Source organism: Cavia porcellus, unplaced genomic scaffold (assembly GCF_034190915.1).
Source record: "Cavia porcellus strain 051 isolate PalLab524CR breed Dunkin Hartley unplaced genomic scaffold, mCavPor4.1 scaffold_16, whole genome shotgun sequence".
Classification (NCBI taxonomy): Eukaryota; Metazoa; Chordata; class Mammalia; order Rodentia; family Caviidae; genus Cavia; species Cavia porcellus.
The window spans coordinates 38,183,269-38,208,231 of NW_026947499.1; the positions used below are offsets into that span (position 1 = coordinate 38,183,269).

The following is a 24,963-nucleotide window of genomic DNA, read 5'->3' on the forward strand; positions in this document are numbered from 1 at the left end:
GGCTCTTTTCCTGGGCTGAGTGACATCAGGAAAACTGAACCTTAGAACAGAGCTCTGTTTCCATGTGACTTGACCAGCACAGTAGAGGCCGTGTATGTCCAGACAGCACATGACGCATGCAGAGCCCCATGGAACAGGTGCCTCAGGGCTCCTGTCACTCTTTGATATTTTATAAAGCTGGCTTGCTGCTATCTCCTGTGTCTTTGTGTATTTCAGTTGAGTATCTCCAGTTACCATTGTAACTGGAGCTTCATCATAGTGTAATAACATGAATCTCAGTGCCCAGGCATGTAGATGTTCTTTGATTGTTTTTTTTTTTCTATTAAGAATACAAAACTGTAGGAAAAGACCTTGTCCTTCATTGTGGACATACCAGTGCTTGTGCTCAGTTGATACTAAATGGACTCTGTGAAATACCTTTTCTTTTCCTTCTTTCTGAACCCCATTCCAATTTTATTTCTTGGATGTGTAGTCTGGCTGCCTCTGAGAAGCCTTTGGATTCCCTCATTAGTTATTCCTGCCTAGTTCAGCCCAAGTTCCTGGTCCTTTGGGGACAAGAGATGAGCGAATCATGATTAGCATCAGTGGAGGAAGCTATGCTTAAATCAAAACCAAAGGAAGGAAGATGAAGGGAGGAAGATAAATGCAGTAGAAGTTTCTAAGAGGAAGAGAACCCAGAGCTGGGTAGGGAGAGGACTTGTCCAGGCGAAGGGTAAGGATTTCTGGGAGGAGAATCAGCCTGGGCAAAGGTGTTAGATACAAACCTGTACCAGTTCTAGTTGGTTTGACTTCACATTCTTCACCTCAGAGTTTGCAGCAGAGTTAAAAGTTTAGGTGTTTTCTGCTTCCTGCATGTAATAGGAAATGTGCCCTTCAGGGTCTCCCTGCCTGTCTAGGACCAGCAGTGTCCTCCAGTGGAACGGAGAGTCTATAGATGAGTAGAAATGGCTTGGATCCCCATCAGCACATTACAGGATTCCAAATCCTGCTTGGCAGTGTCTTTATGAACATCTTGCCAGACTTAAGACTGAGGACCCTCTGCATAAGAGTGACAGACTCTGATTATCCCCAGATCAAGCTCTGCCTTTTTGCCATCATCAATACAATTAACAATCTAGGGAATGGATAATGAAGCTGCCCAGGTTCACTGTTTGACTGGAGTAATCAACCTTAAATGAGTTAAGACAGAGACAATGGCTAGCGTTGGTTTAACTTGTAAATATATTTGAACTTTAAGAATGCCAATTCCTGCTCTAAGCAACTGGCAGAAGAAGGCTCCCTTAAGCAGAGTTGGTTGGAAAAAGGCACTATTTTTAGCAAAGAAAACAAAAATAGAGAGTTCTCCAAAAATTACTGTAATTCAGCTATGTTAGTTAATCTCTCTGAGGGTCAGGTATTTTGTCAGGTACAGGAATAAAAACAACAACAACAACAAAAGATGAGTAAGATTTGGCTCTGCCCCAAGAGGAATCTGTAGTGTACACCCATATGTAAATAAAAAATAGTTATAGATCATGACAAAGGCTCTACCAGTAAGATTACAAAAGAAAATAATAACATAGAAAAGGAATAATTAATTCACTCCTGGTGAGTGGAAAGAGAGGAGATCACTCTTAAATTATGCAGAATGGACAAAGAGAAAGTTAATTCTTTTAAAAGTCAAGCCATAAGAAATTACCAACATACAGCCCTACTTGACGTAAAACAATCAGGCTCAGATGGTCTAACCTAACACTAGGACAGGATTAGCATGAGGTTTTACTCCCTCTGTCAACTCTAATCACAATGGTAATAATTGTTCATTAGCTATATTGAGAATGGTTCTGAGACTCACAGGCCAATAGGAATGGATAATATTAACATTGATTAATGATATCTGTCCTGGCTACAGAATTGGGAAAAATGGTATTATTTGAATCTGCTTCCTTATTTCATTTATAAGGAGAGTGATAAGCAATTGCTTGGGTGTCCAAGGAGTATACAATGACACCATAATTGTAGACATGGGTTTGTGCTAATTGGAGATGGATGGCATCTGTTGGGGGTTGAAGCAGATAAAAGGCTCAGTTCAGAGAGTTTATTGAAAGGCGTGTGTATGCTGTGTTGAAAGTGCTTTGAATGACTTCATAGTTTATACCCCTGCCTGTGCCCTATTGACTATGTGACTTACTTTTGTAAACAAATGCATATTACCACCACCCATCCTCCAAAATACACGGAGGTTTGATATTCTTCTCTGATGCTTTATCTTCATTGAATTCAAAGCTCTCTTTTTTAGAAAAGGTCACAAAGTACTAAGGGAACATGCTATAAGTACTTTGCAAATTAAATAGGTGAGTGTTTTTAGATAAAATAGACACCAAGTCTTGTGACTACATAGATTTTTGTTTTACAAAGGTCAAAGTCATTGCATAAAGATTTTTTCTGAACTACTGAGAAAGCATTCAGAGAAATTATTTTAGTCCTGTTTCTGAGGCTCCACAGCATATGAGGAATTAGGAAGGCTTCATTATCTCCTGCCAAGGTTTAGCTTTCTATACAGAATCTGTGTTGTGTCCCAGCGGAATTCAATAATTTGCATTGAGGATATTGAAAATTGACCCAAGGGTTTTAACTGTACAATACTGAAATGTCTTTCTGGATGTATTTTTACTATAATTAGGTGATTTTTCTTTTAAAATCAAAGCATCCCTAAGAAATTACAAATCTCATTTTAAAAGCCAGGGATGAAGGAGAGAAGAAATTTTGAGGAACTTTCTCCAAATTTACCTGTCAGAGTCCGACCCTAGATAGTTGTGACTTGGTAGCTCTCTGTGGGTTCTATGGAAACAATAATTTTTAAGATGTCTATCAATAAGAAAATTGTATACACAACTTCTACAGAGTCATGTTGAACATCTATTAATAAAGAGCACTTTTTACAAGCATGACCCAGTGCTCTCCTAGTGAGGAACTTAACTTTTCATTGGTCGATTTTAGACACCAACTCTCGTTTCGGGATTGGTTTGTTTGCTATTGGTACCTATAGCTATGCCAATTACCTGTTAAAACACTAAAATTGTACTAAGGAGAAATTAGATCAGATGAAGATGTATGCTATGGTAAACTTTTAAAATGAAGTAGGAAGAACATAAGTTTAGCAAAGGTTGATCAAAACCCTTAGATCTTTGTATACTTGCTACGAAGAGATGATCATCTAGTAGGTGTGGTGGGTCATGCCTACCAGCTCAGAAACTCTGGAGACTGAATCAGGCAAATCAAAAGTTTGAAGGCTGTCTGGGCAACTCTGCCTAGTCTCAAAATTAAAAGGTAATTTAGCTCAGGGATAGTACGTTCCTGTACCTCTCCTCTCCCAAGACAATCAGTTAACTTTACCTGTATGTCTTGGACTAATTTGGGGGACAGGATTATGGGGAGAGGGAGCAGAAATGGCTCTTCTCCAGCTTTAAGCATAGAATAAGTAAGTAAAGGTAAGAAAGACAGCCCCTTGCGTACAAATTCTGTCCCAGGTAGATTTTCCTTATGAAAGACTAAGTAGCCCTGCTGATAGGGGAAAAGATGAGGTGAGTATGGAGTGTCAAGAAAATTTTTATTTCACCTGTAAATAATGTCCAAGTTTAGAGCATCACATGGAGCAGAAAAACTAAGAGATTTGGGAGAAGGCTACTTCTATTCTCCATCTTTTTAACCTTTTAAAAATTTTTATGTGTTTAAAGTACATAATGACTATATTCATTATGAAGAATCGGCATATGTACGTAGCACAATTCTGTCCCCTCTCCCTTTTATCTTTATGTCCTCTATGGTGTTGGAATACCTGTGGGAGACGGGAGTGCAGGTCAGAGAGGACAATAGAGAAATGTTAATTTTAATATCTCTATTTGGGGGAAGCTCAGTAACATCAGAAAAAATTTTAAGCTACATATCTAACATCCTTAGTCCGTCCGTCCTTTCTTTCTTTCTTTCTTTCTTTCTTTCTTTCTTTCTTTCTTTCTCTCTCTCTCTCTCTTTCTTTTTTCTTCCTTCTTTTTTTTTCTTCTTTCTTTCTTTCTTTCTTTCTTTCTTTCTTTCTTTCTTTTTCTTTCTTTCATTTTTAAGACAGGGTCTCTCTAAATTCTAAATTGTTCAGGCTGGTTCATTTTACAGTCCCTCTGTCTCAGCCTCCCAGAGTGCTGGGGTTACAGGTTAACTATACTTTTGTTTATGTTAGGAAAGATACAAAAAGATAGTAGAACTTTTCCAGGATGTGGGAAAGTTGCTATTCCTGGAGGTGCATTTACAAGACAGACGTCTTGTCATAGTGATGATGGGATACCAAGAGACCACAAGAAGCATCTATAATAGCCTTAACACCCCTCAAAAGGCCCTGTTTTCCTTGTCAGACTTTGAGCTTGAACTTCATAGCAGAAGCAGAAGATTCCTGACCACATTCGTGCTTGGAGTGGGTGGTAGTCTCAATCAAGGCATATACATGGACAGAGGTGACACCCTAGAACTTCACTATTTTTCCTTGCTGTAAAATTCCATTTTGCAAGGATAAGCATGCTTTCAATAAGGCCGAAGCTTCATAGCTGTCACTGGAGTGCAGGCACTGGCTCCAGCCTCAAGGAGACACCTCTGCAACAGGCAGGTGGCAGCTCTGGGGAGGAAATGTGAAAGGCAAACGCAAATCTCCTCTCCCCCTGGGTCCTCTGGGGGTTCAGGGTAGGTAATGATGGGGATGGCAGAGGTTGGCTTCATTTCTGCCCTGCCTCTTGTTTTTCCCTCTGTAGAACTGGTCTAGAAAGACTAAAGTTTGGGGTCAGGAAAGTTTTCTCTGAGCATTGTGATGCTTGTATTTACCATTTATGAGTCGTTGTGTGCCAGTTCCTGGCATGGGCACACATTTTGGAGGTAGGTATGTATACCTTTGGTTTTCAGATGGAAATGCCAAGGCACAGAGATGTCCAGTAACTTATCAAGATCACACAGTAAAGGGGTGTTTAAGTCAAGCTTACTGTCTTATTTTTTTCTCCAATATTCCTAAAGTTCCCTTTCAAGAATACCATATGCTTCCATTTCTGATCTGAAACTGGTTCCGAGTCAGATAGACCTCACTACTCAAACCCCATATGAAAAGTCATGATATGTGCTTGGTGGGCTGGGGGTGGGTTTCCTGTGACTCCCTTTGGCTAAGGCAGGGGGCTTCCTTGGGTGTGTCCGTCCTGCGCTGTGGGATATGGCTGTATGTTCGTTTCTCTGCCTTTCCTGTGTATGCAGTACACTCTCAAGTGTAGTGTGCCTGTTCCCAAACCAGACGCCATCTCTCTCTCTCTTGTAGGCACGGTGCTGTTGTGCCAGGCAAACCAGGAGGGATCTTCCATGTACACTGCCCCCAGTTCACTTGTATATACTTCCGCAAGTAAGCCCACTGTCCTGGCTCTCTTTTTGTTTTGTGACATAAATCTGAGTCCAGTCACCTTCCCTGCCATGTAAGTCCCTCGTTCCCCATCCCTTGTGCTCTCTGCAAGGTAAACTTGATCCTCATCAGCATGTCTGTTTTGCCATTGCCTTAGCATCTGAATCCCTCCAGCCATCCCCATCCACATGCCAGTCCTCACTTCCCAGGTGTCCCAGCCATTTGCATTACACCTGCCAGGCTTGGGTCCAACGGATGGGGCATGGGTTGGGAAGAGGGTTATGGCAGTTCCACCAAATGGTGCCCTAGCCTAGCAAAAGAGGCTGGATCAGACCTCGTGAGCATGGCATTCTCACTATGGGAAGTGGGACCAGCGTGTGGTGGGTGACTTGTTTTCAGTTGTTCTGTCCTTTGCTATGTAATTCCCGTGAGGAGGAGGAGAGAGAAATGTGGATCCTCCCCATTTAACTGGGGGAAGCAATATAAATTTGCTTTTTTAAAAGTGTATTGTAAAGAAAGGAGGAAACCAAAGAGAAGCCTGAAGGACAGTACACATTGTTGCTATGGAAGAATAAAAATTTCTCTGCTTGCGATGGATGGTCTGGGTGCGGGGTGCCCCACCCGCTGCATCCCTTGAGCAGGTTGAGAATGAGAGCAGCACTGCCACCCGATGGCTGTAGAGACAGACTGATGGGAGTGGGGAAAGCAGAAGTTCTAGGCTCATGATCACCAAGCGGATGAAAGATAGAACTGAACCCCCACCACCATGAAACAGTAGGTGTCTTCATCCTCAAAGCATGAGACAGAGACAAACCCAGAGCTGTCACAGGAAACCAAGAGCATGATGGTGAGAACCATCCTAAGGTGGGCAGAGTCTTTAGGAAGTGGAGACAGGCTATTGTTTCTCTCAACTAGCTTATCTTCAAGCGGCCATTTTGGCATTAATTGGATGGAAGGTATTTTTTTTCTGTGCCCCAAGAAGCCAAAATCTAACTGAACTGGTGCGAAGTAGTTCTTTCTGAGTCTAGGAAAATTGTGTCATATGGGTGATTGTGCATGTGTATGTGCACCTATCTCCTGGGGGTATAATGCTACTACGTGTGTGTTTACCCAGCTTTGTTTACTCCTCTCAACACCTGCAACAGGTAGGTATTACAGTGTTTGTTTTACAGATGAAGATATGAAGTGATTCACTCAAGTCATACAGCCTGTTTTTGTTGGAACTTGGATTATCTTTCTGGATGTATTTGACTCTAAATCTTTTCATCATCCCTTTTACCTGCCTGCCATTTTTTCTCTATAAATGTTTTCTGCAAGAAGTTGATGTGCAGGGTTCAGTCCTGGAGGATTCTCTTATTTTTTCCCTGACACCATTGTCCTGTAGAACCATCTGGAAAGAAATCTTTTGTACCAGGACAGACCTGGTAGAACCTATAGGCACTGATCCACTTTATTTAGTGTTATATTAACTAGTCACACAAGGTAAATGGCTACCATATTGGCAGTATGACCTTGCATGGTCATATGACATAATCATATTTGTTTCTTTACAGAAGTGGACAAAAAGTAACTCCAAGAAGAGCTAATTTGAATATATAGCTATTCAAAAACAAATTAAGTAAAGTTTTTTATATAGCAAATACAGAAATATTTCACAAATTTTCCATAATAAAATAAACGGAGCATAAAGAGGAAGTAAAACCATGTAACATGAGGATTGGCAGACTAAAGCCACAGACAAAAGCCAGTTTACACTATTTTCCAGTACTCTTGAGCTCTGAATGCTTTTTAACATTTCTAAGCATTTTAATATCAAAATGAAAACAAGAAGAATGTTATACAGAGACATAGACAGCCAAAAAACTTCAAAATATTAGCAAAAAAGTATACCAATCCTTGATTGGAAAGGTAAATTTCATTTAAAAACATAAATTTGCAACATTACTTTACTATATATAATTATTCTTTTTTCTGAGTTTTAGATCACCAAAACTGTGTGTCCAACATCCTGCATTTTTAAATTAGTTTCACCTATGCTGCATTTGATTGTGTTATGTTACATTTTAATCTATGTATCTCCATTGTTGAGTGTTGAGAGTCAATGAAATTTGGTTCCAAAATAATTAAGCCAATGCCTTTATATACATCAATTTTAAAGAAAATTGCTAATCTCACAATCTTATTTTCAAAAATACAAAATTAGTTTCTTGCAATAAGGATCTTCAGCAGTCACTCCCTTATGCTATGGTATTCAGGTTAGAAAGCCCAGGAGCATCCTGTAATGGTGACCACCTCGAGGACCTATCCTCCATATAGATAGCAGCCGGCCCAGGGACAGTTTTACTCTGCAGGTATATAAAGTGCTGCTGCATGGGAAATTCTCCATCATCCCTAAGTTTTGCCACTGAGCCTTTCTTTCTTAAATTTCATGACTTTCTGATCCAGGCTATTTACAGGTACCTAGAACCTTTGCAAAATGTACATGTGTTTTACATGGGTTTTCTTTGCAAGATTAATATGAACATTCTAGCACAAAGCCACATCCCATTTTCAGCAGTTCAGGCAAATAGAAAGATCATTTTTGCATGTGCCCGTGTGCACACACTGTGATGACACATGGTTACCCAGAGTACCCCTCTGAGTCTGACGCAGACTGAGAGCAACATATCTGTCTTTGAGACATGTTGAGTACCCTCCTATCCTTCTAGGAATCTAACCACCTTCCCCAAAGTGGAGGATTCTTTGCTTTTCAGAAAACTTTGAGGATGCTCTTATTTTTTGGTTTTGTTTTGTTTTGTTTTAACTTAAAAATACATGTATTTACCATTACTACCTAACAGTGGTGGTACTAAAAAAAAATGTGGTACTTTCATAAATGTGTCTACTAACTTCCAAGATTACTCATCAGTTTTGGTTTTTGTCCCTCCTTCCCACAAAAAATAAAAATATTTAACTGACCTTGGGTGTTTTAGAATTGCTCTCTTTCCTCTACAAATAGATAATCATCTGTAAATAACATCTTTAAATGCAGTAGGAGAGATGGCTTTTTAAGGAACCCTGCTGAATTATTCTGTAATGAAAATAATTCCTACTAATGTTTCTGTTTTTTAATATAAATACTCTCTTAAGTAAATTTTCCTAATATGGCTCAGGGCATATTGAAAGCATTAAGAAAGCACTCACAACTGTGTTCCATAAATTCTCCCTTCTAACCCCTCTTCATTTCTTTTCCCCCAAACCTTATGATAGCTTGAAACTTGGTTCAAGTAGTCCTTTTACCTGCCCTAATAAATCAGTGTTGTCAAGGATACCATCAGTCTAAATGAAGTTGGAACACAATCCCTGGAAATCAGGCAAGACCACTTTGCACCAAATACAAAATGATTATTATTAGTATAATAAGCAGGCTCTGATCACCAACCAATAGGCAGATTTATCAGTGATGGAACTGATGGCTTGTTTATTGACCACCTCATTCCTAGGGCTGTGAATGGTCAGTTCTTCTTTTCCAGGCCCAAGGCATTAGCTGAAATCCTGCCTACACTGTTTGAATATGGCATATGCTTAACGTCAAAATCAGCTTCAGGCAGAACTCAGAAGGTAAGGCACAGATTATCCCCTTTCAAGTTAAAGCATGACTTCCACTTTTACTAGTTGGGATATCAAAAAGTAGATCCTTTTGTCTATCATTAGTAAAGTTCACTTCTGACTTGGGTTAGTGAAGAAAGCTATCACTGATCATTTTTGCATATGATGGAAATGTTTCCAGAAGCAGTTAACTGTTATCTACTTTGTTTTGGTTTCTTGTAATTTTATGAATAGATTACAAATTAGAAAAATGACAGGTGCTCATGGTAACTAGTGAAGCATGCAAATAAATATGCACAATTATAATGAGATAGCAGTAATATAAACCCTTCTAAATAATCTATGTGGTCTTCCAGTATCTTCCCACATTTTATCCATAATAAAATGGGAAGGACACATAAGCAGCTGGGGAGATGACTGTTAGTATTTTGATTTTATGCAGAAGGGAATGTACATATGTACTTATACAAGTTATGTATATATCATGAATTTTAGTCATGTTCAGTTTCTCTTAATATTATTAAGAGATCTCTCATGAAACTTGTTTTCGGTGCTGGGAATCAAACTCACCCTTGCCAGGCAGGCACTGTGCCTCTGAGCTATACCCCTGGCCTTCATGAAGCTTTTTTGATATATTCATTCTATCTCATAGAAAGGATGGTCAACCATTCTCTCAGAGGTACCCAAGCTGCTTATACACGCTTTAAGAGATGTCTTTGCAAACAATCCTACAGACCACGGCTCCCAACATGCTCTTCCTCAACTGCATGTATCCACTTTTTAATTTTTCAAATTAAATGGATAAAAAATACAATGTGTGTTTTCATTTGCATTTGTCTAGCTCCTACTTAAAATGTGTTTTTTCAAAAAAAAGAAAACAACATAGCTATCATTTGAACTTTACCTCTTGTGAGTTTTCCACTATTCTTCCTTCTGATTTTCTTCTGAGATTTTTTTGCATTTTATTATGCATTAGGAAAAATAACTTGTGAAGAGTATATATATTGAAAAGATGTTTCTTGTACTTGCCATCTATCCTTGTTCATAATCCATTATACATGTTTAATTGTATACAAAAACATGTAACTTTTCTTTTGTTGTCAGACATCATTTTGCATTACAGAATTACTGACAGAATCATATCTTGTTTAGTAGTATGTACAAGCCTCCCTAACAAATACCATAGACTGAGATGCCTAAAACAGACATTTATTTTCTCATTGTTCTAGAGGCAGGAAGGCCAAGACTGGGTTTGCAGGGTAGGTCTCAGTAAAGTCTCCCTTCATGGCTTGTAGATGACCAGCATGACCCTGTGTCCTAACATGGCAGAGACAGAAAGAGTCCCATCTAGAGTTTTCTCCTCTTAAGACACTAATTCCATCACAGGGACCTTCCGTTTATGACCAAGTCTAAACCTAATCACCTCTCCAAACATTTTACCATCTCCAAATATCATCACATTGCAGATTAGGAATTCAAAATTCCAATTTTGGGTGAGGGGAGAGAATTCAGTATACAGCAAACATCTTGATACTGGATTACCAATTTTATCTGTACAGGGCTAAAGAAACGTTTTCCAGCGGAAATTTATGTGCAATTCCATCTGTGTGTCAGTGTACACAAGTGTATTTTTACAGTTACCTGGAATCTCCAACTGCATGTTAGATACATGTGGGGGTAAAAAGTTAAAAGATAAATGTTAATTTCCCCTGAAATGTGCACCCTCAGCTTTATAGCCTGAAAACTCAGAGTAAAGGCAAATACGTCAAAACCTAAATGTTATCAAAGTGCAAAATAATCTCATTGTTTTATTCACTTCAGTGAATCTCAAGGGCAAGTGGTAGTGGCATGGTTTTAATTGATATATTGATTGCAGATTTTATGGAAGTAGTTGTGTGGAATTCATATAACAATGATTTAAGTGGCAGAAACACACATAAATCAAGCGTGCACTGTTCCACTTTTCAGTAATTGATAGAAATTCCATTGGCTTCTGTAATTAAAGTGAAGACCTAAATTAATTCACAGCTTCCTCTTTCTTCTGCCTCATACAGAAAATTACAGGAAATTGAGTTCAGTTCATAGAAAGGGCACCCACAGGTCATTATGTGACTGGCAGGTTGGTTTAAAGATCTCTATCCTCTTCCATCCTCACTTGCTAGTAACTCACACCTTCCTTGCTTCCTCCAAGACAACTTTATCTAATATTTTCTGGAAGAGTTGCTTAAAATTAAAGTAAGTAGTGCTGGGATTGCACTGAACAAGTGAAGTTCTAGCAGCTCAGACAAAATGTAAAGGGCACAAAAAAGCAAAAACTTCAGCAATCCAAGTAAATAACACTTTAAGGCAATATTTTTTTTTTTTTTTTTTGTCTTTTTCCTTTTTATCGGTACCGGGGATCGAACTCACGACTGCCTGCTCTCAAGGCAGGCGCTTATGCCGCTGAGCTAAATCCCCAGCCCCAAGGCAATATTTTTTGAAGTCAAAACTAAAGCATGAGGCCCTGAGTTTGATTCGTGGTAAAAAAAAAAAAAAAAAAAAAATCAAAACTAATGGAAAAAACCCACAATGAACACAATATCATGATTTTCCATAAAACACAAGACAGAAATTACAGTAATACCTCAATTCATCACTGATCCTTTGGAAACAATTCTCTTCACAGACAAATGCATTGGGCAAAATTTTGCTTCTGTTCACAAACTTCCACACTGGTGTGGGAAGACCCTACACGTGTGTGGAGAAGTTCTTCTGCAGAACTATAAAACAAATTAAGTTCATAAAGTGAAGTACCACTGTACTAATTTTTACTTTTGGAGACTTAGGCCGTAACATAGATGAGCACAACACTTTAACATTTGATAATCTGCTCATCAAGGATTTGGCTTTTTTTTTTTTTTTTAAATTTGCATTATAATATGGCTTATATTAATCACTGGGGTTTTGGAGGGTCCTCCCAGCTTATGGTTTGTACCCAGCATAAAAGCCTAACAGTAGGGAGGAGAAGTGGGGAGTGATCACTTACTATTTTGTCAGGCCTTTTGCTAACCCCATCACATGAGTTTTATACATAGTAGTTACAAAAAACGGTACGAAATGCGTGTAATTGTATGTCATCTTTTCTCATGAGGAAGCGTGGGCTTAAAGGAATTAAGGAACTTTCTGAGGTCACCAGCTTGTCTGAGTCCTCAACTTTGCCTCCTAACTTGCACCCAAACACTCCCAAACAGAACTTCTGAAAACAACAGAGCATGGAGTGGTCACTAGAACGCAGGAGTAGCTGTCCAGCATCTCTATTCAGGCCAAAGTTGTACTTTCTCCTACTCATCCCTCAACTTTTGAATTGGGTAGTATTTCCCTGTATGCTATGTCTGGCCAGTGCCTAGCAAAATTGTTGTTTAGAAGGCCATATACTTTTTTTCAGCCCTATGAAAGCTATTGTTGCAGCTAAAAGTAGCACACAAAAGTATGTTATGCAATAACCAGAGACTGCTAAATCTATACATAAATGTTAGGAATGGATGCATTCCAATTCACAAGCCATGTTTAGTGCCAAAACCATCACTCTCATTTGAAAAGGCAAGACATGACAGCTACGTATCAGTACATACTTATGTCTCACAGGTATTTTGTGCTATTTTATCACATTTAAAACAAGTGACAAAATGTAGATACATAAAAGGAATGTTGTGCTCCTGCTAGATATCAAAGGGAAAATGAAACAAATTTGATCTAGATCCAAGGAATCACTTGATAATTTTTCTGTAACATATAAACAAATCTGGATTTGGATACTATATCCTGCTGCTGCTGGCCTTGCTCTAAGACTTGACTCAGTCTTCTTGGGCAAAGTAATAAGTTGGTATTATTTTACCCTGGATCCCCTATCCTTGGTCTTCTAATTTTCCTTTCCCATACTTCCATTAGTCCTGGCTTGGAAAGATCTTCAGGACTGGACCCTGGCTACCAGATAATAGGACATTGCTACTTCTCCCCATGTCTATGGCTCAGTAGCATCCTTAGGTCCCCTTTGTTACTTCCTCTAATTCCTTCCACTCTGTTCTGTTTATCAGTCTTTTGATTACAGGGGCATTTAATATTTATCATTACATGCAACCAATTTTTATCAAATTCTTTCTGTAGGTCAGGTCCTTTCCACATACCATAAATACGCCATGCACAAGATATCCACAGTGTTTTCCACTGTTGCTACGTTCTTGAAGGTGGGGTCAGGTAAAAGATAATTTATGCTTAGGTCTCAGAATTGCAAAATTATGAGTTATGAGGGACACTGTGGAGTTGGAGCTCAACTGGGCACTCTGCCACTGTCCATTTTGCCACTTAAGTGCATTTTAGGTAATGAATTAAATGTAGCTGCTTTCACAGCATCACTGAGCACTCTAGACAGATACATTGGCTACTAAGGTTCCATTTATTTCACTGAACCCTCAGATACAAAGATTTTGAGGTCTTGTTGTAGCACATGTCCAATTTAATGCCTAGAGGCTATTCCAGTTGGACAGAGTTGTCCACCTACCACCATCAAAGATGACCCGAAGAGTCCTTTGTTTATCCGTCACTGAAGCATCATCTTGTTGCTCAACTTCGCTTCCTCAGCTTCTTCTATGGTCTTAAAGATCTATTATTTATTACCAGCTTATATTTAAGGGAATTTTACGATCTCTTCTGTTAACTCGGTTATTCTACCTGTATGCTAGGTTTTGGAATGGATTCTTCTTGATTTCGGTCCCTGCCACTATTACCCCAACTCTTTGATCAACATCTGGTTACTTTAGCAGAATCATAATCATAGATCACTTTGTTGTTGTTGCTTGTCTTGTTTGGTTGATTTGGGGGAAAAACATTACTTGAAGAACTGTAATTCTTTAAAGGAAAGGATCTATAAAGAAGCTACTTTTTATGCAGCTACTATCTGAATCTCTCTGCACTTTGGTTATTAATCTCAATGCAGAACCGTGGCTTTGGTCTTTTTTCAGATGGGGTCTGGCTTCTGCAAAAGCTGCCAGTCGCAGAGACTACTATCCTGTGGTATGCCCCCAAACATCTTATTTGTCTTGATATTTCTTTCACAGAAATACATATGACAGATAAGGAGTCACTAGAGGATGCGTTTGCTTTGTGTCAGACAGATATTAAAACAATAAACTATGTTGCCCTGGGATTCCAGTGCACATACAGCCAGAGAACAAGGCCGAGATGAGATGTTTCCAAAAAGCAGCAAGGCAGTTGTTCTGGGAGAATTCCCTGGAAACACCAACCCCTATGATAGCATTGACAGAAAGCATTTTTTAATGTTCACGTTCTCTTAAGAGGATCAACTGACTGTTGCAGCTTCCACATTTAACTGGTTGACAGTGCCCCCATCCTCCAGCCTGACAGTGGTGAGAGAGAAATCCTTCCATAGTTTAAGACTCTTACGTTCAGAATTTACTTATTTTTTTAAAGCACTCATCTGCACTTCATTGACTTCCCCAACCTGCTGTGGATTTAAAAAAAAAAAAAAAAAAAATCTGCTTTCAGAGCACTGAGCATGAGATCTTGCTTGACTCCGAAATATCAGAGAGGGTGGCATATGCAAAAGAACAGGTGGGTGTGCCTCTAGCAGATTTGGCTTTGTAAGCTGAGCCACACCCATAGGGGGTCCGCAGAGCTGGGAAAATACAGCTGAGAAGAGGTAGAGTAGCACCTGATGGTGCTTGAATAATTCAAGTTCTGTACGAGTAGTGATTCTGGGACTTCTTGCATAGAAATGTGTTCACTTACAAAGTGGTCTATTCCTCCTCTTGCTTCATTTCTCTTCAAAAGCATATTTTCCCCACTTAGTGCAGAGATGCATATAAGGAAGCTGTGCTTGTCTCCCATAGAAAGGCAAAATCGCCTGGGTTAGTTTATTTAAACCTGATAATTTAAACGTTTGCTTCACTATGAATGCCAAAAGCACCATTTTCTTAACTCATGTTTCCATTTATCTAAAAGAACTATCATACCCCAGACGATTTATTCTACTGAAGAAATGGAGACATTATTAACAAAATGCAGTTTCAGGACCAAACATGCTGCATATATTAGAGCTATCTCATAACATTTTGTTTGCATGCAGTGTGTGCTCTTGCCACCTAATTGCTTTTCATGTGGAAGCAAACAAGCAAACATATGAGAACCATCTCTGCAGGTATAACAGGAAACAGATTCCTAATGTCCTCACTCTTAGTAATTACTAGAAATGTCCAGGGAGTGTTCTCAAAAGATCAGTGTTTGCTAACCAATCCCAGTCCCCATTTTTGATTTCACAAAGTTCTTCTGGTACTGTGATTCAGCTTATTGAAAAGAGCTGGATTCCAACAGAGTGGAGAATAAAATATAAGAATACATTAGCGGTGTTTCCATGTCCAAGTGTCTGCAGTGTCAGCTGTCATGTGTACATACTTCCCTGTAGGTATCAAATAAGATCACTGTGTCAAGAGCCTTCGGGCTGCTTGAGGCGTAAGAGCACCTCAAATAAAGAGCTACTCTTTCCCTGTATCTGTTGGAAGCTATCTTTCATAGTATTTTTGAAAGTTCACTAAAGAACCTAGTTTGGAAGGTTTGCATTAATCCAGTAACTGGACCAGTGGATTGTTTCTTAAAGGTCCTCCTTCAGTCTGTTTTACTCTAGGACTTCAGGAGTTACAGCTCATATATCAACAGTTATAACTAGGTCCAGATGGGACCTATCCTATAGTTTGGCTTTGGGTGTTGATCAAAGGATCAGGGTTCTGTTTTTTAAATCTAAATATGGATGCCCAAAAGCAGATGGCTTCAACACCAACAGACCACCTATCCCCTTGGTGATGGCTTGAAACTTAGTGAACAATGCATTTGCATTGTATGCCCATCCTCCCACCCCATCCCCCGCTCCAGAGCCCCTGCGCCAAGTCCTCTGGGAGCTTCCGGTTCAGAAGCTGCAGCATCCAGCCCTAAAGATCCATGGGTAATCTAGCCCAGCATTAGGAAGCTAATTTATCTCACTTGCCCTGTTTCCTACCTGGAGAGGCAATTCACCAAGCTTGCTGTTTGAGCCAGCTGTTAGATCATGAATGACTTAACAATTGAACCATTACTGTGTATATGCACTCGATAAAGTAATTATTTATGTAAATTATTTGGTTTCTTTTTTCCATGCCTGCCTGGGGAAAAAAGAAACTAAGCTGATATTGGTACAGATTTTGTCAAACTAATAGGTGGTGGCAAATTGCTTTGTCCAAATTAAAATAGATTCCAGCATCACAGGGCTTTGTTTATCTTCTGTGCTCCTTTAGACAACAGAAAGCATCTTTGCAAATGCCTTGTGCAGTCCTGCCAAGTTAAACAGTCCAAGATTGAAATTCGTTCTCGTTTTGCTGAATGAAATGTTATAAATATCTTGCCTGGGGGTTATTGTCAATACCTGTGAGTAGACAAATCACAAATACCTCTTCTGCAGCGTCAAAGCATATGACTTGCACGGTCAGCAACAGTACCTGTCTGTTGGATTAATTCAACCATTTGTAATGTGTGAGAGAAGAGGCAATAGCTTAGTTCCAGAGGTAAGAAGGGACAGTTTGGCAGTTAGTTAAAACCAAGGCTGCCACTCTTGCTCAGTGTTGCCCAGACCTGGAGTGCTTAAGAATACTCCTGTGTGCATAAGTGGTGTGTATAGGGTATTTTGTTGCTTCTTCACTTTATTTTTTAAGTCAGGAAATCTTTTTGCTTCATCATTACCCAAAGAAACTTCCATTGTGTTAATGCATGGTAATTTTCTATACATTTTTTTCACTAACTCATTTCTTTTATGTCCGACGAAGAGATTTGTTTCAAGTCAAGTTGGGAGTAAAATGATACTTACTAGTATTAAGAGATCATTTGTATATAAGAAAAAAGCACAATGCCCCAAAATGTTATGAAAGGTTCTTACTCACATTTTCTATAACTTTAAGATAAGTTTCTCATTCCAGTCTTTCAAATTCAAACTCTCTAATGGAATTTAGTGGCAAAGAGGTCACAGCAATCATGTTTGAATGTAGCCTTCACTAACAACACGCTAGTGTAACCCCAGAGACTATTGATAGCAGATTCCATGTTCCCCATCTTTCTGAATTATGTAAGACACCTCTGACTGGCATCCAGATACAGAGATAACACTCCCCCAAAACACACACCAGGGAAGAGACAATTTGCCTTTGAACTCTTATGTAACATAAATCAATGGTGATCTCTATGGCCTGCATCCAATTAGCAGAAAGGAGTAGGGCTTTGTCACGTGTCTCAAAAATCTCAGAACTTACATACAACAACGAAATGCAATCTCTTGAACTGGGGATTTAGCTCAGTGGCATAAGTGCCTGCCTTGCAAGCACACAGTTGTGAGTTTGATCCCTGGTACCAAAAAAAAAAAAAAAAGAGAGAGAGAGAAAAGAAAGAAAGAAAGGAAGGAAGGAAGGAAGGAAGGAAGGAAGGAAGGAAGGAAGGAAGAAAGAAAGAAAGAAAGAAAGAAAGAAAGAAAGAAAGAAAGAAAGAAAGAAAGAAAGAGAAATGTACAATCCCTACTAGCTTCATTACTAACTCCCAGCAGCATTTACCCACTGCCCCAAACTAGGAGCATATTGGGATCTCTGTGATGCTTGTCACCAGATACCAGATTCCCCTGCAGATGAATCAAGTCCATAATGGATGAGGGTTGGCTCTCTTGGATGCATATGTGCGTAAGAGACACTGTAGCAGCTTGTACAGGCAATAGCAGGGATACTGATTTGAGGGACTGCAAGATGATGAGAAGAGTAAAAAACTCCTTCCAGAACTTACAGGGGAGGCCTTTATGTTGGCTAATAGATAAGATCATAGGCTCCAGTTCAGGCTTCCTGGGTTCCAGTCATTTCCTGAGTGTCTGAAGCATTCTATGCTCCCATTGGCTTCTAGAAGGGTGAAAATAGAGATACCATTGGTTCATATGTTTTGCGACAAGTAGTGGGTTAATCTGTGCATCTGGCAATTAGCAAGTGTTAATAAATAAATGCTAACTGTTATCATGCCATCAATCTCTTCCATCTGATAGTCGAGTCTTGGAGGTTGGAATTTTGCCAATTGTTTGCATCACTCTCACTTATCACTCCCTGGGGTTTGGATCATTGAAGTCAGGGATCCCCTGTTACTATCATCATTGACAATGCAGAGTATTTCTTAGAGCATGCAGCCTTCACAGGCAGTACTTGGGCATCTCTGATGAGTGCAAAGACTTTCCTCTGTAACTGAGCCACTATGGAAATCTGAGTTTATCTGGTGTTAAAATCTATCACATTTTAATAATTACCAAGTGCCACATCACCTTGCAGATGCCCAAAATATAGTCCTCAGGGCAAGAAAACTGAATGCTATGTAATGAAGTGGAAGTCAAGTGAGGAGATAAGAGAATAAGTGAAGGGGAAAAACAACAACAGTGTGCCATGACAGTGATAGTTTTGAGTGTCAGGAACTATGAGGTAAGATTAAAAAGTAATCCCCAGAAGGAGGTGATGTTGGAACTAAGGTTTATATCATGAACCTTTGAGAAATTGAATCAAGAGGAAAGAACCTGCCAGAACACCTGACTCAGATGGAGCAGCCTGGAGAAAAATGAGACATCTATCCTCTTACAGACTTATCCTCAAAGTCTAGCTGACATAAAGTTTTAGATCAATAAATTCTGTTTGGCAATCAGGTCAAATATCACCACCAACCTGCCCCCTTTCAAAAATGTACATTTCTCTCCAAGTTTAAATTCTTGCCGACTCCCCAACACATCCTTAATCAGACCTATAACCGCCTGGAAACTTCTGGCTAATTTGGATTTGACTAAACTTTTCTACCATGACGCTATGTAAAGAGATTCAATTATGGTGCGCAGTGCTTTGTGAGTAACTACCGCCCATAAAAAGTTAATTAATCAGGGCTGTGTCAATTTCCTCGTGCCATGTCAATTTGCTGCAAGGTAATTAATCACTAATCACCCACCAAGCAGCAGGCCGAGGGACAATCCACAAGCCATTTATTGTCTTTCCCCCAAATAAATGGCACATGCATCCAGGAAGAAACACATCTTGCCTTTCACAATATTTTTATCGACACTTTTGCATGTTGTAATAGACGGCAGCCACAAGCAGCTGCAGTTCAATGGAATATGAATATTAAAGAAACAAATGAGCGGAGATTTATAGGACATTGCATTTCTGTTATGTCAGTTTTGAGATTAAACCAAGCAAATGAACAGTGAAAAATTACTCTTCCATGTGGAGAATGGTGATTAGACTTGTACATTAATTAGAAATTTTTGTTTTCCTATTCAATGCATTTCAAATGAGGATGTCCTATAAGGAACTGTTTGTCTAAAATGTAGATTTATTCACTTCTAAACAGCAGTATTTAATATCAACATTCATTTCTCTACTGAAACAAGAGTCAATCCCAAATGTGTGTTTTAGGGATAAATATATGTGAATATGAGAACCAGAGATTCTGTAAATTAAGTGGCTCTTGTGGTCTTTTTATAACTGAAAGAATGAAATGTTCCTCTTGTTTTTCCCCCACTAACTACAAGATTACTGTGTTAAAAAAAAAACAGCCTTTTCATTTTGTTTTGATCAAAACAATATTCCCTATCATATTAAAGTTTCAAACAAATGCCATTTAAAGAGTGACCATGTGCACACCCTGTATTAGGAACCAGTTTGGTGTACTCTTGAGATCCATTTTGACACGAGAAGCAAACATTTTTGTCATCTGAAAAAAACGATCAGATTTCTTTGACTGTTCATCACTGTGTTAATCACACAATGCCACCCTCCAGAATCGTTGCTCTAGGAGCTTTGGCTGGCTGTTGATCTTGCCTTGGTATGAACCTATTATGCCATTTCTTAATTTATGGTCCAGCACACAGAATGGGAGTTTTCCTTAGGGGAATCCAACAAGGCCCAAATCCTACTGCTGAAAGCATATTTGCACCCTCAGAATTGTGTACGTGAATGTTTCCTCCCATAAATTTCCCATGGAACAATTCAGCCCCAAATTAGTGTGCATATATTTTCATCTCCACACCTTCAAAGGGAGGGAAAAGGTAGAATTAGGGAGCCATGGGAGAGGAGGCATGAGACAAAGAGAGCCTCCATCTACCCCGATGGCACACCTTTACCAGGGCATCTGGCAATCTCATGCAAATTCACACCAGCACACAAATGCAAAGAATAATTGCCCATTAACGCGGTTGTATATTTTTATGGCTTTGATGCAGAATCTGCCCCCCTGTGGGGTTTTGCATCTGCTATTCTTCCATCTCTCCCAGGGCTCTAAAACTTTAATACGCAGTTTATAACCCTCAAGTATTTTCCACTGGTTTTGTGTTTCTTCTCCTGGGATTTCTAGGCTGGTGAAATGATCTCATTTGTGTTTATTTTCGAAGGTAAGCACTATGTTCATAAAAGACACAGAGAGGGAGGAGCTGCATGAGTCACTGTAAATACACTGAATCCAGAACTCATGAGAAGGCTTTGTGCTCCAGGGCGAGACAGGCAGTAAGCAATTGATGCGTTGGTAAATGGCCGATTTGGTTTGGCTGGTGATACACCTACACGTCTTCTGTTTAAAAGTGTTGATCTGCCTCGCATCACAGCATGCCTCTTTTACATCCCTACAGTTTCAGTTTCACTGAGTTCCACAGTATAGGACTCCTTCTTCACGAGAATGTGGGGGTACTCCCCTAACTTTCTGCAGAGTTGCTCTGGCATAAATCTAGCTGAAGGGTGAAAATAGATTGGCTCAGAATATTGATGTATTAACAAGATATACAAATGATGTTTTCGCCAAAAGTCCTTGCCTAGTTTTCTTTAAGAGGAATTCATTTTTAGCTTATAAACTAAATCCAATTTCCATTGCAGTGATACCAGATTTTTCACTTTGATTCTTACTGGATACATTTGAAGAGGGCAACTTTGGGTTTGCTCTCCCGCGTTGCTTTCATGCCAGGAACGAAGGATTTGTATTATGTTCACAAATCAGCTTGTATGCTTTATATTGCACTTCATCAGTTGTATGTTTACATACTTATTAATCTGAAATTCACCTAGGAAAAAATCAAACTTTAATACTGGGATTCAGAGATGCCTATCATCTCGTATCTTTTTCATTTAACATTGTTCTTTAAGGAAAAATGTTGATAAATATTGCACAAGGTGACAGCTTTATGGTATGTATTTTAACATTGATTTACTCCTCTCAAAAAATGGAGAGGACATTGTGATCTTCCATTTGGCATTTTCCACTGGATTTATAACACATTTAATGCCCACTTATTAGAGTCAAACTCCTGAAAGGGATATGGAAAGATGACAAGATTTTATAAACGCAACAAAAATGTTGTATCATCAAATAAGCATATAATTAAGATATTTTCTATATGATTAAAGGACAAAACAATTTTAGTCTTGTTTAATCTGTGTCTGAGTCATCTGCCCAGATGATTGCTTTAGAAGTACTTTTAACTATGTTCCGGTATCTATAAGCCACCACATCCTGTAGGCGAGTAAAAAAAAAAAAATCACTCTTTCTACCTCATGTTAAGTCTAAAGAAAGTCTGATGAATCATTGTTGTTTGCCTTTGAAATTGAACCACTTGTCTTAATGGTATGAGAAAACAGCTTTGCTGTTCTAAACTAACATTAGAGAAGTTGAAGAACACAGAAAGTACAGGTAAAATCAGATGAGTTTGGAATTATACTGGCTGTTATTTTTCTGTATTCCTTGTGCACAGTTATAGTGAATGGTTATTGCTGAGTGGTGGGAGCACACGTCCTGGACTATCTGGAGGGAGCAATGTGGTTTAACACCTTTTAAAAGGTATTACAAGTCTCAGGGAGTTTTCCCAAGGGGGGGGGGGACATTTTCAAACCCTGGCATCTATGCTGCTGTAAAAGTGAATCTAAGTGAACTGAGGATTCTGACAATTTCAAGTGCAATGCGTTTGTCCAAGCACTGTCTTTTTCTACTGGAATTGCATGTGTTCTGTATTTAGTTGTATTTTCTGGACAAATGGAGCGCTGACTTTTCTAGAGATCCTGACCAAGACCCAGTTGTATGGCTTGCATAGTGTTTAACCTGCAGCCACTGTATACCTTGGATAACGTGATAAAAGGTGAACAACAAAGTAGTGGATGTAACTCTTCTATGAGGAAGGAGGTGGCTGTTGGTTACCTACTGATAGAGTGACCAGGCACAGTGGTAGATAACTCATACCAGTGTGATGCAGGCGCTCCTCTAAGTCTCAGAGAAAAACAGATGGAAGGCCTTGAGATAGGATCTTGCTATATTACTAAATTGCTCAGGCCAGACTGGAGCTGTTGATCCTCTTACCTCAGCCTCCCAGGCTGAAGGAATTATAGGCATGTAGTGCCACATCCAGCTCAAGCTAGTTGATTTTTACATACACCAGGGAAGCATCAGAATAGTCTTCTTTAGGGTGAAATTTGAAGAATAAGAAAAAAGATGGAAGAGTAGTATGAAATTAAAGGAAGAAAGGACAGAATGAAGAAATAAAAAGTGATAGAAGGAAAATTAGGGAAGGAAAGAAGAAATAAATGCTCATTGATCAAGATCCCTAATCACAGACTGCAAAGGGTCCCCTGGGCCAGTTCTAGATTGATAATAAGAGCAAGCAAAGGGAGTTCCTATCAGGGAGACCTACAGGCTTCCCCCTCTCTGAGAAGTCTCTAGACCACAGGGTGCTCTCTGGAAGCTCTATTTTCCCAGGGACTTGGCCTCCCTGGAGGCATTATCTGAGCCAGGAGATGCTCTCCATGGTCCGCACCGCATTCCTGTAATAGAATAAGAATTCCTCTAACCGCTCTGCTTGGAGGAACCCAGAGAGGCTGGCATTAGGCTTTGCAAACCTCTCACCCTGAAGGGGGACAGACATTTTTTTTCCTGGAACAAAGAGGCACAAATAGATTCCTGGTCTCCTGGAATCTGAGCAGCACATGCTCCCCTTGCTCTGCTGCTGAGCTTCTGTTTCATGTTCTATCTCAACATCTAAATCCTCCAAGAATGACTGTAAAACCTGCTTGTCGCTGAGAGGAATCTTGTCTCACTCACAGGGCTCCACAGCCAGCGATAATGAATAGGTCAGCATAATTACCGTGCTTCCTCACACAGGCAGCCAGCTGCTCTGCCAGATTGTGCCTTCTTCGTTTCCTTTATTTCAAAATCCAGGGTGTTCCTAGGAAAACTTAATATTTGAACTGTGGCAAAAGAGATTTGGAGTCAGTCCTTTCCCACTCACTTTTTTTTCTCCAGCCTTGCAGAAGCTTCTATCTCATTCCTGACGGTCTCTCGTGATGTTAGGATTTACTCATTTTCTCCGTAGAGGCCCATACTTTGCCACAATGCCCAACATGCCTCTGGAAATGCCATCCAAGAAGATCAGGTGCTGGAGGCTGGCAAGGAGCATTAACTAAAACTGCACGATTTGTTTTTAACAGTAATAATAAAAGGTTAAAAATAACTTTTATGGTCTTCCCAGATACAAATAGAAAGATGCAATCATTCTGGCTGGGATCTGTGATCCTAACAATTTACCACTTTTGCAAGAGAAAGATGCAGTAGTATCTGTTCACCACTCAAAGAATTTCAGATCGTCATACCCAGGTGGTTTTTCATGAAGGTCAAGGGTTTTTTCCCAGGGCAGAAGCGGTGTGTTGTTGAGAATGGCTACTGTGGGAAACTTCACTCTCTCTCTCCCCAGGCCCATGGAGGCACAAATTTCCGTCCATTCTGATACTGATGTTCACTGTCACTTCCTGGGAAGCAACTACTGATTCCCGACTTCTTAGGCACACATTTTTTTCCTTCCAGTGTCTTTTGTCTTTTTGGCTCTTTTCCTAAGCCGCACCTTGACCTGTGTATGAGCATGCCTGGGTGGGACCCTGAAAGTGCTTGGAAGACCAAGGGTGGGATGCTTCTACTCTTGAAGATGACATATGTACACAGGTTAAAGATTATAGCACAATATGAGCTATAACACTCTATGAGAGGTTCGGTGTTTTACAGAAAGCTGAGAAAGTTGAGCTTCCTTCACTGCAGGCTTCCTGAGATGTTACTGTAATTCTCATAGTAGCTTCCCAAATGCCCTTTCCCAAGAACATACATCTTGTATGGAATGTGGTTTGGGAATCACTGCCTGCTGCGAAGTGAGCGGGGACAGGTCATAACGAGCACAGCAAGGACTGTGCCCAGAGGACCAGGAGGCAGCTCCAGCACTGGCTCGAGTGGCTGCCTGATGAGTTCCACCTGAGTGCCTAGGGCGGAAGACGCCCCTGAATGAGATTTCAGGGGTCTCAAGAACTAGTCAAGCTCAAGTCACCCCTTGACTACTCACCACATTTTACAGACTTCTTCCAGGAAAGGAATCCCAAGACCTTGTTCCTGCATTTCTTTGTTTAGGATGCCTGTGTCTGTTTATTTTTATTTTTATTTTTTAATTCTGGGACAGGGTCTCACTAAGATGCTAAATTGCTCAGTTTTGACTCAAACCGGTAACTTTCTTGTTTTAGCCTCTAAGAGTACTGGGTTATGGGTGTGTCTCACCATGCCTGGCTGTTTATGCTTTCAAAAGCTGCATAGGAGGCTGAGGAGATTGTGACATGTTGTTACCCATCTATTCTAGGGGGGCACAAGTGATTTGTGCACTTATGAGAATCCCATATACTTGTGCCTGTAGGAATACTTCAATTAAATCTTCTGATAAGCTTCTTCTTTATATGGCATAAAGCAAAATATAGAAAATTTTAAAAAATGGGATAAAGGGAAAGCTATAAAGAAAGGGTGAGCTATTACACATTTCAGCTCCAAAGATAATTACTAGTAATGTGGATATATATTTATAAATATCTGTACAAATATGCACATATATGTATATGCAC

At 39.7% G+C, this 24,963-nt stretch overlaps 1 protein-coding gene across 43 annotated transcripts in view; it reads left to right on the plus strand.

Annotated features, from left to right (window-relative positions):
• Positions 1-24,963, plus strand: part of Rbfox1 (RNA binding fox-1 homolog 1) — a 2,027,889-nt gene that overhangs the window by 1,948,566 nt on the left and 54,360 nt on the right. For 31 of the 43 annotated variants that reach the window (XM_063226445.1, XM_063226453.1, XM_063226446.1 and 28 more), the window contains one exon: positions 5,321-5,401. The exons of the other annotated variants lie outside the window; for them this stretch is intronic. In XM_063226445.1, the coding sequence (XP_063082515.1) occupies positions 5,321-5,401 (81 nt within the window). The remainder of the gene's footprint in view (positions 1-5,320; positions 5,402-24,963) is intronic. 43 annotated transcript variants of the gene reach the window in all.